At 34.6% G+C, this 18,304-nt stretch overlaps 2 protein-coding genes and 1 long non-coding RNA gene across 9 annotated transcripts; all 3 read left to right on the forward strand.

Moving 5' to 3' along the window:
* Positions 1-1,106: 1,106 nt before the first annotated feature.
* Positions 1,107-2,148, forward strand: LOC101213314. Its single transcript, XM_004151598.3, has one exon. It carries the CDS (start codon positions 1,215-1,217, stop codon positions 1,692-1,694), a length of 480 nt encoding a protein of 159 aa, XP_004151646.1. The 5' UTR covers positions 1,107-1,214; the 3' UTR covers positions 1,695-2,148.
* A 3,383-nt stretch (positions 2,149-5,531) lies between these two features.
* On the forward strand, positions 5,532-8,377 carry LOC116404463. Its single transcript, XR_004217302.1, has 3 exons — positions 5,532-5,924; positions 6,673-6,742; positions 8,002-8,377. It is a non-coding gene; the product is annotated as an uncharacterized LOC116404463 (long non-coding RNA).
* Positions 8,378-12,945: 4,568 nt separating this feature from the next.
* LOC101212786 (monosaccharide-sensing protein 2) lies at positions 12,946-17,867 on the forward strand. Of its 7 annotated transcripts, none has more exons than XM_031887248.1 (7): positions 12,946-13,089; positions 13,748-13,843; positions 13,951-14,196; positions 14,340-14,906; positions 15,782-16,704; positions 16,787-16,974; positions 17,114-17,867. In XM_031887248.1, exons 3-7 carry the CDS (start codon positions 14,118-14,120, stop codon positions 17,556-17,558), a joined length of 2,202 nt encoding a protein of 733 aa, XP_031743108.1. In that variant the 5' UTR covers positions 12,946-13,089; positions 13,748-13,843; positions 13,951-14,117; the 3' UTR covers positions 17,559-17,867. The 7 variants fall into 7 exon arrangements, with proteins under 7 accessions (XP_031743108.1, XP_031743112.1, XP_031743109.1 ...); XM_031887252.1 differs by having other exon boundaries at positions 14,068-14,196; XM_031887249.1 differs by having other exon boundaries at positions 13,772-13,843.
* Positions 17,868-18,304: the final 437 nt, after the last annotated feature.

The following is an 18,304-nucleotide window of genomic DNA, read 5'->3' on the forward strand; positions in this document are numbered from 1 at the left end:
GTTAAAAATATACCATAATTATACCTTAGAAATCCTAAGCAAGTGATGATTAAATGAACATATTTGATTGAGATAGAAAAGACGATGACGATTATGAAGAAGAGACGATGGCGACAATAATGATGGTGGAAGAGAAGGAAACGATGGAGGAAAAGAAGGAGAAAAGGCGCAATGGTTATGGTGAAAGAGATGTGAGCATTTTTCTATGAAGAAGTTGTGTACCCGTCCATGACTTCTATTTTAAGTTATGAACGGAGTATACAACTTCGTGCATCACTACAAGAAAATAAGTATTTTTCGATGTACAACACGGACGTCGGGATAAAAGATGTTGAAAGAAAAAGCTTTTTTCAATGTCGTAGAGCGTCAGAAAACGTTGACAATTTCGACGTCATGCATAACGGCATCGAGAAACATTTAAAATTTTTAAAAACTTAAACTTATTCCAACGCCGTTAGAAGTTAAAAAATTAAAAATTTTCAAATGCCGTTATGCATGGCATCAGAAGAAGTTTAAAATTTTTTAAAAAATTAAACTTTTTCCGAGGCCATTAGTGAAACGTGGCAAATGAAGAATATTTTTTTCGATATTGTACTTTAGGACATCGGTAATAGGTGAATTGCCCGAGGTTTATGAAGTGCGTCGGGAGATCCCTTACAGATTTGAGTTTTGTATTCATAGAACACATAACTCAAATTGAAAGAAAAAGAGGAAGAGGCCACGAGAGAGAGATCGTCGTCCGCTCTATCCATCGTCGCAACTCCTTCCGACGTTTTTGCTATTTGTCTGGACGCTTTAGTACGTCGGAAGATCTCCATTTTCTTAAAGTGCATACTAAAGAACATGAAAGTGCAACTTAAATACGTTGTCGTGTATGAGATCTACGACTTAATACTGATAGAGGGATACATAACTTGAGTACCCTAGTTTAGAGAATACTTTCTCACCTACCCTAGGTTGCGCGTTATTTTTTTAAAATAGCAGGAATTGGAGATGAAGAGAAAAAATGAAAAAGAAAAAGAAAGAAAGAGAAAGGGCCCCACGATAATCATCCCACAACCCAACCCCCCACCGCTAAGCGAATAAAACAGGCTGTGATCCAGCTGTTGTTTTTACTTACATTCACAAAATACACTCTCTCTTCTCATTTTCATTTCCCAGTTCCCACCCTTTCCTCTTCTCCATTTCCCTCCTCCGGCCCTCATTCCACCACCATGTCTTCCGTCGTCCACACCTTCACCAAGACTCGCTCCTTTCTCCCCTCCAGACCCCTCCCCGATGCACTCCCCCTCTCTCACACCGACTCCCCCTCCGACCAAACCCTCCGCCGCCGCCTCTCCTCTCTTTCCCTCCGCATTCAGCCAATCTCCTCCCCTGCCACTGCTTGGGCCATTCGAAAATCCAAGTCCATGTCCTCATTCGGAGATCTCGCCGGCTCCTCCGTCAGAAAGTGGTGGGACTGGGGCTGGGCTTGGATCCTTTCTCGCAAACCTATCTTCGCTAAAGATCTGGAGATGAACGAAGAGGAATCCAAAATCCTTGGATCTCAAAACAGAGGTAGTTGGAAACACGTCTTCTTCAAGTTCAGATCCGAAATCAGAAAGCTCATTGGCTCTGATGTTGCCCTCCCCCAAACTACCCCCAACTATCGATCCTTCAATTTCCCCAACAACAATAGCGGAATCAGAACCTAATTAATCGATCTCTCATCCTTCTTTGCCCTTCTTCCTCCATTGATTTTGTATCCAATTGTTCTTTTTGTATCGCGTAATATCATGCCGATGAATTCGAAGATCGATTAGGGTTCCAATTTGACGATGCCGCATTGCTCTGGATCCAACCAAAATTAGGTGGTATAGAACAACTTAAATAGCTTAGGGATATGGTTGTCATTATTTAGATGCTTATATTTTTACGTGCTATTTTTTTTTATAATTTTTTTTTTTTACTTTGGTGGATTTAATTTTGTACAACGATGCTGTTATTTTTTCTGTATTGTATTGTATTTTACTTTCAATTCTTTTTCTTTTTTCTTTTTTACTACGGAGGGTTAAATGTAAAAATATTGTTGTATTACTATTATTATTGTCGTTATTATTACAACCTTTAGTGTTGTGTTGTTAAACTGGTTGTTCAGCATTCATAAAATACACTCTTTATTTCAATTATATATATATTTACCTAATTTGAACATCCTATAAAGACAAATAAATTAGTAAAATATATATATATATATATATTTTGTTGAGAGTAATCAACTTTAAGGTGATTAATTTTTAAAGGAAGTGATTTAATATTACATTAAAATTAAATAGGAATTGGAAAAAATAGTAAAGTTGACCAAATAGTTTTTTATTATTCTTGAAAAAAAACTTAATTTAATTAGATTTATTTTAAAAGTGATGATATTTATTATCAAAATAGTTTAGAAGTGAATTAGTTAAATAATGTTTAAGTTAGGATTCATTAAAATTGTGTTTAATTATAAATAAAAAGAAAAGGGTATATCACTTTAAATAGGAAGATAGAGAGTACCGACTAAAAAATTGAGAATGAGAATAGCATGGCCTAGTATTGAATAGATGAAAACGATGTTGGATCTCAATGTAAAACTTTAAATAGGAATAAAGTTGGTAAGACAATAAAATGAGAAGGAAAGGTGAATATTTTTTTTCTAAATTCCTCAGTTCTAGTAGTAAATAAATAAGGCCTGAAATGAGAAATTAGAAAAACAATTTATGTTGGTGGTAATATAATGATATTATATAGTGTCGGTGATGATGGCTCACAATCATTGCCAGCGGGTTATTATGTGTCGTCCAATGTGCAACCCTTAACTCCTTTTTCAAATCAACTTTGTTTAAATTTCCTTCATTTAATATCCTTCTTTTATTTATATTAATTTCATTTTTTTTAAATAAAATATTCGATTCTATTATCTAAAAATGTTCAAACCCAACTGTTTCATAATAGGTGAAATAAACTTTTATATACGAGAATCGGAAAATATTTCCAAATTTTATATTTTATTTTTGTCGATTATAATTTTATTTGCGTGACTTGGATATGTGATTCACGAGGCTACCAAATAAAATAGTTACTCCTTAACGTCTATGATTTTAATTTTTAATTAGAGACAAAATGATAAATTGATATTTTATTAAAGAACTCAAAATATCACTTTTCCTTCGACATTTTCATCATTACCATTTTGGCACATTACCAGTTTACTTCATTTTCTCGATTGATGTAAGCTCCTATTCCTTCGTAGTTTACTTCATTTTCTCAATTGATGTAAGCTTCTATTCCTTTCTTCTTTTTATTTACACTAATGTTTCTGGGGTTGAAAAAGAAAGTTTGGAATACAAATTTTTAACATTTTGATAAGAAATTTTAGAATCAAATTCGTTTGAGTGAAGGATTAAGAAATTTGGTAAGAGTTGAAAAGAATGAAGTTAAGGGCAACAAAAAAAGAAAAAGTTGAAGTGAGGGTCAGTATGAATATTTCCCACGAAATTATTTTTAAAAAATAAATGAAATAAAAAGAAGAGGAAGAAGTTGGGAGAATTTTCTTGGAAACGTGAATGTTGAATTTTAGATATTCTCATAAAACTCTAAACCCTAAACATTGTGTTCATTTTGACCAAGAACTGAACGAGTTTGTTCCCAAAATTGAAGAAATTTATTTGATTTTTGCGCTACAAAGTTTCAAGAAGTCATCCTTGGACTTAAATATCTGAAGGTGAATTCCTTTGAACGATTCCATAGTTTTAGCATTTAGTTTTTAGTTAATGTTAGATTGTTTTCTTGTGAAATTTGAGCCGAATGGAAAATTTTGTAATTGGTGTTATGATGTAGTTGAGTGTGAACTAAATTCTAAGTTAATGTAGGTGATTTCGTTTGATGAATTTAGACAATTTCATCAATCTAGGTCCATACAGATGATGAATCTCGGTGGATATCGATGAAATTGTCCCAAGATTCGTTGAAGGAGTTTCAAGATTTGTTGCAGTTCACATGCATTTGTGGGGTAATCTCAGGGACTATTTTGCCTAAGATTTAGCTTAGATACATTATAGAATGCATGTAAAACCCTTATCTCATGGAGTCTCGGTGAAATAGTTTTATTTGAATTCAATTGGTAATTCATGTTGTTATCAGCCAAGATTGTTCCTAGTCTTAGGACAGGTATTTGATTGTGCTTTATGACATGGTGTTTTCTGTTTTGCAGATGCCTCTGGTCACACAAATCAACTCTAATTAAAGACTTTTTCTTAGCCAACCTGACAAGTTCGCACTTAGTGAAGACAATGTCAGACATAAAAAAATAAGCTAACACCTAAGCAGATACACATGCTCAAGAAAACCTTATTCAGTCATTTCCTGGAGGTCAAGTTGGTGTTTAATGGACCGCATTGCCACTACATCCTCTTGAGTGAGGTGGATGACAAATAGGACGATGTAATCTCTTTTAAATTACTTTAGTTAAAAGGTCTCATTTGAGCGAAAAGATTTTGATACCATCATGGGGTTAAGGTTTAGGCCGAAAAGTCACATGTTCAGTTTGAAGAGGATAAAGCCTTGAGGTTAAGAAAGTTGTACTTGGGCGATAGGTCCAATATGAATGGATCTACTACAAAATCTACTTTACTTGACACTATGTACTTTTACATATTTGACATTTTTATTAAAAAAACGTCAAGTAATGATCATTTCAAAAGAAAAGCGTCAAGTATAGTTTAAAAAAGGGGAAACTTTCACGAAAGTTTTCAAACTATTTTACATTAGTTTTTACTTGACGTTTTTTTCGCGTCAAGTATAAGAGAGATTTTACTTGACGTTTTATTCGCATCAAGTATAACGAACTTTTACTTGACGAGAACAAAATGTCAAGTATAACGAACTTTTACTTGACATGAACAAAACGTCAAATATAACGAACTTTTACTTGACGCGAACAAAACATCAAGTATAGTTTGAATACAGCAAAATTTCATGAAATTTTGAATTATTTTACGTTAGCTTTTACTTGACGTTTTTTTCCACGTCAAGTATAGTGCATAATTTACTTGACGGTCTTTTAGTGTCAAGTATAATGCAACTTTTACTTGACATCTTTTTCATGTCAAGTATAGTTAACATTTTTATTTTGTCAAGTATAAAAATATAAAAATACTTTTTATTTCCCTCTTTTAAATTTTTTTAGTTGGATTTCTACCAACGTTTATTTTAATTTATGGTCAAGTATCATGTGTGGATAAATATTTTAAACATTTGTCGACTTAATTTACGTGGCGAAAGATCCCACGCCTTTTAGACATATTTATGCCAACTTAATTTACGTGACGAAAGACACTAAATTTTTTATATGCATTTATGACGACTCAAAATTTATACATATGACAACGAAAATAACATGAGCATATGTTTTTTTTTAAAAAAAAATATAATTTCAGTTTTTTATGTTCTTTAAAAAAAAAAAACATAATCATTTTTTTATGTTTTTTTTAATTTCTTTTTTACTTCTTCCTCATTTTTTACTTTTTCCCTCCCACTTTTCTCTCTCCCATACAACATTTCCCCCCAATTTGCCGCCTCCTCTTCTCACAGAACACAACCCAACCACTATCCTTCCGATTTCCCTCTTCCTCTTCTCACAACCTACCATCTGAACGCCGCCGCTACCCTTTCTCGATTTCCCTCTTCCTCTTATCGCAACCCACCATGCAAATGTCGCCGCTATCCTCCCCATTTCCCTCTTCCTCTTCTCGCAACCCACCATTCGAACGTCGCTGCTACTTGCTACCATCTGAATGTCGCCGAACGCCACTGCTATCTGCTAGCATCTGAACGTCGTTGGAGGCCGCCACTCCTTTGCTCACCAAACTCGTCGTAAGTGCTCCATTCGTTGCAGCTCACCCTAAGTAAGTTTAACTTTAGTTTATTTATCAAGATTTCAAAGCCTCCAACATTTTGCTTGATTGTATAAGATATTGATATAGATTAGTATATTGTTATTGTGTGTGAAACCAAGGTTAATGTATTCCTATAATTGAATTGTATTTTTTTTCAAGATTACTTTGCTATATGTTTTTTTAAGATTACATTGTGTGCAAGGATATATCGATTTTGCAAAGCTATAGTTTTTCTAATTTTCTTTCTTCACTACTAATTGGAAACATTATTTGTATTCCCATACTTTGAATTTTTTGAAGAACATAACTTGGTTATGATATTTGATGTCTCGCAAATTAGTGATTTGAAGCACAGAAGCCCTGAGTCGTGTCAGTTTGTTTTGTTTATTTGTTTTTCTTTTAAATTATATTCTTTATTCTTTTAGAAACCAAGCAACAATAAAGTCATAGTTTGCGACGAGAAATTGAAGAACATATTTGGAGGGAAAAATGAGGTTGGATTTTTGGAGATTGTAGGTTTGATAAGTACTCCACACTTTCTATAATTATTCAAAGTATGGAAGATAAACATAATATGGACCTTCTTTTTAGTCCATGAAGATTAACTTTTTGTTTTGTACAAGGGAAGAGTACTAACTATTGCTATCGGAAAATGTTTGCTTGATTCTAAAATCTTGGTTTGTTCCATTCAACGTGACTAACAATTTTTAATATGTAGGATGAATTTATTTTTCATGTATTTTGTTACATAACTTAGGTTCACTCGTGAGGGATTAATATCAAGCTAGTGGATGAATACTTATTGGATCTTGAAAGGAGATTTAAAGGTATAGATGTCTACATCTTTAACTAGCCCTTCTTTTTTTTCTTCTTTTTTTGTGCTTTTAACTACCCTTCTTAACAATGTTAATTGTTCCAAATTAAGCAATCGGTTATATTTCTCTCGTAAGTAAAAGACATTTAAAGTTGTTGTGTTAATTAGGGTCATGGCTTTTTAGATTTTCTTGGCAGATGATGCAAAAGCCTATAGAATACTAGAATTCACATCTTATATTTTATTGGTTGCTATTAGTTGGACTGGTCATTAATTGTTGCATAAGACAGATTTATCTTGTACAACCTTTCTAGATCTTGTACGAATTTTCTCAATTTGCTACACGAACTTTAGAATTTTTGTCGATTGGAGTTCTTTTGCTTGTTTGATTATTTGATCGACTAGTTATTTTGTTTTTCACATTTTGAATTGTTTTGTAGTGAAGGCAAAAAGGTGAATTAATAGTTTTGAGTAGATATGGTTTCCTTCAAAATGATTGACCGCAAGAGTGAGTTTAAATTTTCTCTTAAGGATATATTATTTTTTTATTTTGTTTAGTGGATCGGTTTCATATTTGAAATATTTAGTTATTGGTTTAGGGTTAAGCTACTTGGTTAGTACAATCTTATTGGTTTATTTTGTTTGTTTTTTGGTATTTAGAATGATTAGGACAGAGTGTTGTTCGTTTAAGGGGTTGAATATTGTGAATCGGGCTTTAGTCATTAATCGTTATGTAATTACGATGTTAATCTAGTATTTTTGCTTCTCATCTTTGCCTCGATACTTGGAGTTTCATTATGGTCATCAACTCATTCACTTAGTTTAGTGTGTAGTTATGTGAGCCCTAGGTTTCTTAGAGATTATGTGTTGCATATTTTGTTAGGATTTCTACGTCTACGCTTAGCAATGCTCATGCATAAAAGAGAGAAGGTACGTGATTTTTTCTAATCATTTTGTTTCTTATATGAATTGTTTTTGTAATGGCATTAATGATAAATTTGGCTTAAGACTACGAGGATTTGTGCTCATTTTTTGGTTTGTGCTCATTTTCAAATCCATAAAATAAGTGCATTAAGAATTTTTATAAATGGTTATATATATTATTTAACTAATTAAACTTGTTGATTTAGTGGTGATCCAATATTTGAGCCATGAAATTAATAGTGTTTAGACTAGATTTGTGTTCAAGTATGTGAATTATCATCACTTGTTGTGGCTGAGAGAAAAATGCAATGATCCTTTCTCTTGAATCTTGATTGTTGTATTGTGTAGGAAGAGAAGGCTATTGATCGTGGAATTCTTTCCTTGCTCCAACCTGCAACTTTGGTTCAAACTTTTGGACAAAGGAACCATGTTTGCTTGAACGAGGGTCCATCATTGTTCCTCCATACTGTCCTCCCTAGAAAATGAAAACCCACCTAATCCCCCTTGAAACTCCTTGCTCTATCATCGTCTATACTTGACAGTCGATTACTTGACGCTTTTAAAAACGTCAAGTATACGTTTACTTGACAATGTATTCACGTCAAGTAAACCAATTTTTGTAGTAGTGGGACCGGAGTTGGGTATATTGGGATTTATGTTCTAAAACTCGTAGATTGTAAATGTAATCAAATTGACCATTATTAATAAAGTGTTATTATTATAGTTTCAATACATATTATTGATTATATTATTAGTTGTCTTAATAACCTAAGTTCAATAAACTAATATCTTAAGTTGTTTGATGAGTCTTGAACAGTATGTAGAGACATGTAGGGATCAATGTTCGAGATTAGCTTAAAGGGTATATAGTATAGGGAAAAGACTGGGTACCTTATTTTGGTAACATTATGAATACATCTCACTTTTTATTTGATATAAATGCAATGATCCAATGCGTTTATGTAGGTGACATGCAAGTAAGGGTATCCTATGCAATGAGTTTGCATAAGATCGGACCACAAAATAATAATCACTAGATGTAACTCTGTTAATTAGTTGTGTTTCTATTTCATTAGAATGATCTAAGTAACTTAGTATTAATCTCGAGTGTATTATGAACTCTTGTTCATGATGGATTGTCCTTTCATTTGTATGGGCGAGAGTGGCCAGATTGCCAACTCAATATGCTTATCATTTTGGGAACAAGACCAAGTGGGGAGCTGGAAGCATAATTACATAAGATGAAATTCACTTCTTCCCTACTTTAGGGTAAGTAGATGAGTGTGTCCCTTAAATGGTGTCTCCGGAACTTGAACTGTCACACCCCGATTTAGGTTTTCCTTTCTAACCTAAATTATGGCATGATAAGACACTTTTGTAAACGACATTTTCCAACTTAGTTCTATAGAAATCATATTAAGAAATTCTATGAAAGTTTTGACAACATCTCCCCTAAAATTTGGGATAGCCAAACCTGAAAAGGGTAGAGTTTTTCACTTCTAGCTATATACATATATACAATATTCAAACTCAACACCTCAAGTGTGTCTCACCACACACTAATCCAAATTATTCCATTATAGGGAGTCTCAAGAAAAGTTTATAACCAAACTAGATAATTAGTTACCAAAGAATAACAGTTTACTAATAAATCTGATCTCAAATCACGTATCCATAGCATAAATCTCGCTACTTCTAACTACTTCGTGAAGTAATACAAACTTGAGTATATACATACGAAAACGATAATCTATAAATGGTGAGGGGAAAGCTCAACAGAAGCCTAGACCTTGAGCGCTATCTGGGGGGAGAGAAAAATACTAAAAAACGTGATTTAAAACTCAGTGAGTGGCAAGTTCTTTAAAATTAAAAGCTCGTATAAAACATACTAAAACAATGTGTAAAAATGTATCGATAATGAAGCAGTAATTAAAATGTCATCATTACATCATATTATAAACCACAAGTCAAGTCAACAAACCCATACTCAATCCAACCATGGCAAGGTGCCTAAATATACGGCCAATAATAGCTTGCACATGATCAAAGAATCATGAGGCCAAAACTAGCTCACACGTATTTAGTACCCGCCACGATAGAAACCTTCATTTGATTCGAATAAGGTAGAATGCTAAATACACGGCCTGGAATAGCTCACACGTGATCTATATCCACAAGAAAACACACAGTCAAACAGAGCTCACACTTACTTAGCACCTACCATAGTAATGACCTCCGTCCAATCCAAACCTTGTTGGACATGGTTCACTATGATGAGCTTTGCTCAGTTGCCAAGTCCCTTTTGAGGATATGTTTTATAAATAGTTGTCTCTATTTTAAATAATGTTCCCTCTAAAAGTGTTTCAGAAGCACCTTATGAGCTATGGAAAGGACATGAAGGAAGTTTACGACACTTTAGGATTTTTGGATGCCCAACACACGTATTGGTGCAAAATCCTAAGAAATTGAAACATCATTCAAAATTATGCCTATTCATAAGTTATCTAAAGAAATCAAGAAGTGGTTTATTTAATGATCCTCAAGAAAGTAAAGTATTTTTATCGACAAATGCCACATTCTTAGAAGAAGATCACATCAGGAATCATCAACCTAGGAGTAAGCTAGTATTTAATGAGATTTCGAAAAACGTTACAGATAAACCTAGTTTATGCACTAAATTAGTTAACAAAACTAGTAAATTTGGTCAATCACATCCTTCTCGAGAGTTGAGAGTGCCTCGACGTATTGAAGGGTTGTTCATTAGCTTGATAGCTACTTGAATTTAACTGAAACTCAAGTCATCATACCATAGACGATCCATCAACCTATAAACAAGTGATGAATGATGTGGACCATGACTAGTGAATCAAAGCTATGGACATCAAAATGATATCTATGTACTTTAATTATGTATGGACCCTAGTACATCAACCGAATGACATAAAACCAATTGTTTATAAATGGATCTACAAGAAAAAAACGAGATCAAATCGATAAAGTACAAACTTTTAAGGCTTGACTTGTGTCAAAGGGTTATAGAGGGGTTGAAGTAAGCATATGGATCTTGGAATATAAGATTTGATGCTGCGATCAAGTCTTATGGCTTTAAGAAGAATGTTGACAAACCTTGTGTTTACAAAAATGTCGACGATTTAATTATAACATTCTTAGTTTTGTATGTCGATGATATTCTACTCATTTGAAATGATGTAGGTTATCTTAATGACATCAAGGAATGACTAACTATGCAATTTTAAATGAAAGATTCGGGAGAACACTAGTCATGTCTCAAGCATCATATATAGACAAAATATTGTCTAGATATAAAATGCAAAATACCAAAAATGGTTAATCTGCTGTCATATAAATATGAAATTCATTTGTCAAAGTAACAATACTCTAAGACACCTCAAAAGATTGAGATTGTGAGACATATTTCATATGCTTCTGCTTTTTGAAGTATGATGTGTGCAATGTTATGTACTAGACCTAACATATGCTACTTAGTAAGGATCGTCCACAGGAATTAGTCTAATCCTTGATGTGATCACTAGACAACTATTTAGAATATCCTAAAATATCTTAGAAGAACAAAAGACTACATACTCGTATATGGTGCAAAGGATCTGCTTCTTAATGGATACATTGATTCTGATTTTCAAACTGATAAAGATGCTAAAAAGTCTACATCGAGATCAATATTAACTCTAAATGGAGGAAAGGTAGTGTGAAGAATTGTAAAGCAAACTTGTATAGCTAACTCCACAATGGAAGCTGAATACGTAGTTGCTTGTGAAGAGGCAAATAAAGCAGTATGACTGATAAAATTCTTAACAGACCTGAAAGTTGTTCTAAATATGCATTTGTCAATCACTTTATGTTGTTACAATAGCAGTGCAGTTGTAAATTTAAGAGAACCTAGAAGCAATAAATGGAGAAAACATATCGAATGCAAGTACCATCTTATCCGAAAAATTGTACATCGTGGAGATGTTGTGGTGGCTAGATATCTTTTGAGCAAAATATTGTTGTTCCTTTTATAAAAGCTCTCATGGCTAAAGTTTTTTAAGGTCACCTATAGAGTTTAGGTCTACGATGTTTGAAACTAGGACAAGTGAGAGACTTATTGTGAATATGCCTCTGTTTGTTGTATTCATATGTTTATTGTACTCATATATATATTATTCTCTCATAGTTAAATTCAACATTGGTTTATCCCACTATGAATTTTAGTGTAAGTGAGAGTCTGTTGGAATTTAAAATCATTCTCTATTCAATTGTATGGTTTCATATTGACCCTAGGTTCCTCGAGAACAAGGAGATGTTTGTAAACAAAGCATGGACTGGCATTGGTCAACCATTCTTTATCAATCAATTTTTCAAAAGGGAAAAGAAAGAGGTTCCTTCCGATGACTGAAACGCTAGCCCAATGATCTATTTTATAAGCATTGTTCACAACATTACTCAAATAAATTAATATTAACAGCAAGTGCTTGCTGATTAAATGGTCAAGTTGGCCATTGATCTCTTTTTCGATCTTGGGTTCCAAAGAGATAGATGTGCCACTTCTTCTTCTGAAAACCTAAAGAGTTCAAGTTCTAATGCTAAACCTTTAGTCACTATGATCTTTTCTTGTTCAAAACACCCAGGAAAGCCGACCCTTAGATTCTCTAACCTCATGAGGGGGTTGTTGAAGAAGTATTGGATAAACTCAAGATCCGACCCTTGTTTCTTTTTTAATCTACACTTTATATTAAAGTTGTATTTTTAAACTTTTATAATTAATTTTAACAAATAAATTCTCTTTCTAAACTATATAACATAACACGTGTAACCCAGGTAGTATCAAATTAGTATTAGTAAATTAAAAGAGATAAAAGAATTATAATTAATCAAGTTTCATTGTTTTCTACACTTTTAAAATTAAATTTAATGTTTTACTTTATAATTATTTAAATGAAATAATAGACTTTTGACAATGGATAATTGAAAATGATTATTTAATAAAAACTTAAAAATTAAAATTATAAAATCTAAAAATAAACAAAATTGAAAGGTAAAATTTTAAGATTTTGAAAGTAATAAATTCAAATAAAACTAAAAAAGAGTTAAGTTGTTAATAATTATAGAAAAGTAATTGGTAATTTTGAAATAACGATTTGAGAAATGTGAGTATTAGGAGGATGAAAAATAAGGAAATAGTAAACCTTTTAAATAATTGGTGAAGGAAGCAAACCCCTAATCCAACTCAACTCCTCCAAATAGCCGGTAAAAATAATCCAAGGAACCATTTACTTTTCCCAAAAAACTTTTCCTTTTCTTCATGGGCATCATGATTCAGTCCTTTAAAAATCATAACCACACTCTCATAAATCCCGCCATTGCTAATGATTATGAGCCTCGCTGTGCTTCACACTCATTGACGGGCTTTTTATGGTAAGCTTTTCTTTCAAACACCCATAGGAAAGTTGCAATCTCTTTCACTCTATAATGCAAATTTGCATCAACCTCATTTCTTGACAACACTGACTGATTTTGACTTCAAGTAATATATCTATGGCGATAATTTGGACTGATCAGCTAATTAGGTGACTTCTCTTTTCTATTTCTGTAAAACCCTAAATTTGATTTAACTCCTTCACTCGCCGCACTTCTTTCCGTGATTCCTGCAACAAACTTTGCTCGCAAAACTCGTCCAATTTTTTTTCTGAAGGGAAAATTCACCGTTCTTGTTCATGCATGTTAATTTATCGAGATATATATGAATCATTTGGAGGGTGGGTGTGAATCTTCAGTGAAAAAGATGACAAATGGGAACTTGTAGACGAACGAAAATAATAAAGAAAACGCTGGGGATTAGATTGAAAGAGCTGACGTGTAGTGAAAAGAGTGAACCGCAGGACAAGTGTCGAACAAGAAAACGAGCAGTGAATAAAATATCATTTTAAACTTGAAGTATTACATATGTTCTTTTGCTTTTGGATCGCTCACTTTCGCCTTTCTTCCAGCTAATAACATTGATGTCCTTTCTTTCTTTTCTTTTCTTTTGCTTGCTTTTTCAATTTGTTGATCTTGTCTCTTGGGTATTAACTAGGTTTTTGCTGTCATGTGAAAACAGAGCATTTCATGGCTGTCTTTGCTGCTGATGGTCCCTAAAATTCTCATCACCTTTACTGTTTATTCTCAATAGGTCACTATTTTTTTTTTGTTTTCTCTCTTATGCTGGATTTGAACACTTGGGTTTTCATTTAAGCCTTCCTTTTTTTCCTTTTACGGTTCATTTTTCTTTGTTATCAGACTGTTAATCTGGAGTTAAATTCTGAGTCTAGTGATCTGAATGGAGATATTGGTTCTCTCTGAAAGCTTGATTTTTGTTCGATGTTTGGTTAGCGATCTGGGTTTGTACTCTTTTAGGTTCCTTGGTTGTCTGTTTTGAGATTTTCTTGTCGATTTGAAGAAGCAAAATGAGTGGTTCTGTTTTGGTGGCTGTTGCTGCTGCTGTTGGAAACTTTTTGCAAGGATGGGATAATGCGACTATAGCAGGTAGTTTCATTCTTTCTCTCTTATTTTTTCCCTTGTTCCAAGGTAAAATTATTGAAGTTGTGTCCTTCCTTATTAGCAGCATCATGGTGTTCTTAAATTTATATCCTAAGCTCTTAAAAAACATGACTCCGTCGTTGCTGCAGGAGCTGTCCTGTACATTAAAAAGGAATTCAATCTTGAAAGTAGCCCCACTGTAGAAGGGCTCATTGTGGCCACATCCCTTATCGGAGCCACTGTAATCACAACATGTTCTGGAGCAATATCAGATTGGCTCGGACGCCGGTTGCTGTTAATTTTATCATCTGTTCTTTACTTTATCGGTGGCATTATAATGCTGTGGTCTCCCAACGTATACATCCTTCTCCTAGGAAGGCTCTTGGATGGTTTTGGAATAGGTTTGGCTGTTACATTGGTTCCGGTGTACATATCTGAGACTGCTCCCCCTGAAATTAGAGGATCATTAAACACACTTCCTCAGTTCACTGGCTCTGCTGGAATGTTCTTTTCATACTGCATGGTTTTTGGGATGTCTTTAATGGAATCCCCGAGTTGGAGATTGATGCTTGGGGTCCTATTTATTCCCTCTCTTATATATTTAGCATTGACAATATTTTTCTTGCCCGAGTCACCTCGCTGGCTTGTCAGTAAAGGCCGGATGCTCGAGGCCAAACGAGTGCTGCAGAGGCTCCGAGGCAGAGAGGATGTATCTGGTTAGTTATTGTTGATGCTAATTTACTCTTCTACCGTTGGTGTTGTTCTTTCATACATGATGTTGGAAGTTTGTAAGAATGCTTATTGATGGTTCATGCTGAATAATTTTTAATTGATTTAAAACTAGAAACATTATGAAACGCTTTTGAATAGTAGCTCATAGAAGAATAACTTAAAAACCTTTTCGCTCTAACTTTAGATTCATGACTTAAGTAGTCATAGCTGGGTTGTGACTTATTTACATGCAGTGATTCACAGTGAAACTACGGTATTAATAGTAGACTTCTAGTAGTGGGATGAAACACTAAGATTGTGTTCTATCAATGGAACTTCCATTGATAAATGAAATAAATCCAAGGTCAAAGTGAAATAATAAAAGAAACGAATTAATCCTAATTCGGTTACAATCTATCTGTTACCTTCTCTCTCGAAGGTGCCCAGACTCAAATCTCAAAACCTAACTGCCCTTCCCTCCAATAATTCAAACCTATTTATAAAACATATCCTAACTACTTACCCTAACAAACTCACACGTGCCTACCTAATTCTTCTTCCTTCGTCTAGTGTATTGGTGGATGATAGGGGGTCTATCATAGTGCACACTACAATTGCTTCAGACATTGATGACCTGCATTAATAAATTTATTGTTGAATGTGGCACTAGATTGTTGTGTTTAAATATAGTCCTTAACGGTTTTTCAGTTGTTTATAGTTGCTCCATTTTGTGTTTAAATGGATGGCTTTTCTTTTATACTATTGTTATAGGAAAGAAACTCTAGGGTCAGTTAGTGTCTTGCAGTTGTCGTTGGCTTTTACAACAATGGCTCACTCAAGCAAACTTCAGATGTTACTGATTGAATCTTTTGATGAACAGGTGAGTTGGCTTTACTTGTTGAGGGTCTTGGAGTTGGGGGTGAGACCTCTCTTGAGGAATACATAATTGGTCCAGCAGATGACCTTCCTGACCAAGATCTACTGACGGACAAAGATGGAATCAAATTGTATGGACCTGAACAAGGAGTCTCCTGGGTTGCTAGACCAGTTACAGGACAGAGTTCTATTGGACTAGTGTCTCGGCATGGAAGCATTATAAATCAGAGCGGGCTTGTTGATCCTCTCGTCACTCTCTTCGGCAGTGTACACGAGAAGCTTCCTGATACAGGAAGCATGCGTAGTACACTGTTTCCACATTTTGGCAGCATGTTCAGTGTTGGAGGTAACCAACATAGAAACGAAGAGTGGGATGAAGAAAGCCTTGCTAGAGAGGGTGAGGACTATCAGTCGGATGGTGCTGGTAATGATTCGGATGATAACTTAAGGAGTCCTTTGATATCGAGACAGACGACAAGCATGGAAAAGGACATGGTTGCACCTGCTCATGGTAGTCTTTCAAGCATGAGACAGGGCAGTCTGGCTGGAGAACCTGTTGGAAGCATGGGGATTGGTGGGGGTTGGCAACTTGCTTGGAAATGGTCTGAGAGAGAAGGCCCTGATGGAAACAAAGAAGGGGGGTTTAAAAGAGTTTATTTGCACCAAGAGGGCATTTCTGGACCTCAGCAAGGATCTATAGTGTCTCTTCCTGGTGGTGATGCCCTGACCGATGGAGGCTATATTCAGGCTGCTGCATTGGTCAGCCAACCAGCTTTATACTCGAAGGAGCTTATGAGTCAGCATCCAGTTGGACCAGCTATGGTCCATCCTGAAAGCGTAACAAAAGGGCCAAGTTGGGTTGACCTTTTCGAACCCGGAGTCAAACACGCACTGCTCGTGGGAGTAGGAATTCAAATACTTCAGCAGGTAAAACTGTTTGCATCTTAGACCTTTGGCTTCTTCTGCTTCTTTTATTAATAGTCTTTTCTCCAATTTATTTTATTTTCAGTTCTCTGGCATAAATGGAGTTTTGTATTACACTCCACAAATTCTTGAGAAAGCAGGTGTCGGAATCCTTCTTTCAAACTTGGGGATTGGCTCTTCTTCTGCATCTTTACTGATCAGTGGTCTAACCACATTATTGATGCTCCCTTCAATTGCAGTGGCGATGAGATTAATGGACATCTCAGGTCGTAGGTAAGACACTTTTCCCTCTATTAATGCCAGCCACACGCCTTGTAACATTCATAGACAACAAAATTGTTGACCGAGAATGACATGATTATTCTTCCACTTTTCTACATTTCACACTTCATATATTTCTCCCATCATGCAGGACTTTATTACTGTGGACCATCCCTGCCTTGATAGCATCCCTCGTCATCCTAGTTATTGGTAGCCTAGTGCAGATGGGCAGCATATTGAATGCATCTATCTCAACAGTCAGTGTAGTTGTTTACTTCTGCTTCTTCGTCATGGGTTTCGGGCCAATCCCAAACATATTATGTGCAGAAATCTTCCCAACCCGAGTCCGTGGCCTATGTATTGCGATTTGTGCATTGACATTTTGGATTGGCGATATCATCGTCACATATACATTGCCCGTGTTGCTTAACTCCATTGGGCTTGGTGGTGTTTTCGGGATGTATGCAGTTGTTTGCATCATATCATGGGTGTTCGTCTTTCTAAAAGTTCCTGAAACCAAGGGAATGCCTCTTGAAGTAATCACCGAATTCTTCTCGGTTGGTGCCAAACAGCTTTTATCTGCCAAAAATGGTTGAAATTCATCATACAAATTCAAATTTTTGACTGTTTGATACTTTGGTTGAATTTGATATTAATGATCTTTAAAATGCTAGCTCAGTTTTTGTAGAAGTTATTGGTCCTTTTTATCCTACTTCTCTCTCTCTATTTCTTATCCCTTAGTTACACTTGCTTATGAAATAAGATGTGTTTCAAATTTTTGTAATGGTATGATCTTTTTAGGGGAAAGCCAAGAGAAAACTGAAGGCTCCATTTAGTTAGTTGTAATAATGATGTATTATGCATTGAGTTTGAGCAATGATGGATCCATAGATTTTGGAAGACAATTCAAATTTATTACATCAAATCATATGTTATATACCTAGATTTAGATTAGATTTATATGAGGTTAGGGGTAGTTAGATATATAGGCAGGTAGATGGTTATAAATATGAAGTTTGGAAAGGAAGAAAGACATCAAGATCTGATTTTGGTGAAGATAAAGGGTTGTAACATTCTTTGAGAGAAAGGAAGGGCAAGAGAAAGGAAGGGCAAACTTTGCTGTAACATTCCTTGAGAGAAAGGAAGGTCAGAGGGTTATGGTTCTATTGAAGTGGTATTGAGTTTCTTTTGATTACTTTGTATTTCTTAGTTTGATATCAATAAATACAAACACATTTTGGTATTCCATAAATTGGTATCAGAGTATGTTCAACCTATAATGGTGATAAAAAATGGTGCAAACACGTATCAAAGAATGATTAGAGATTTACAAACAGAAAAA

The sequence above is a fragment of the Cucumis sativus genome, chromosome 6 (genome assembly GCF_000004075.3).
Source record: "Cucumis sativus cultivar 9930 chromosome 6, Cucumber_9930_V3, whole genome shotgun sequence".
Lineage (NCBI taxonomy): Eukaryota > Viridiplantae > Streptophyta > Magnoliopsida > Cucurbitales > Cucurbitaceae > Cucumis > Cucumis sativus.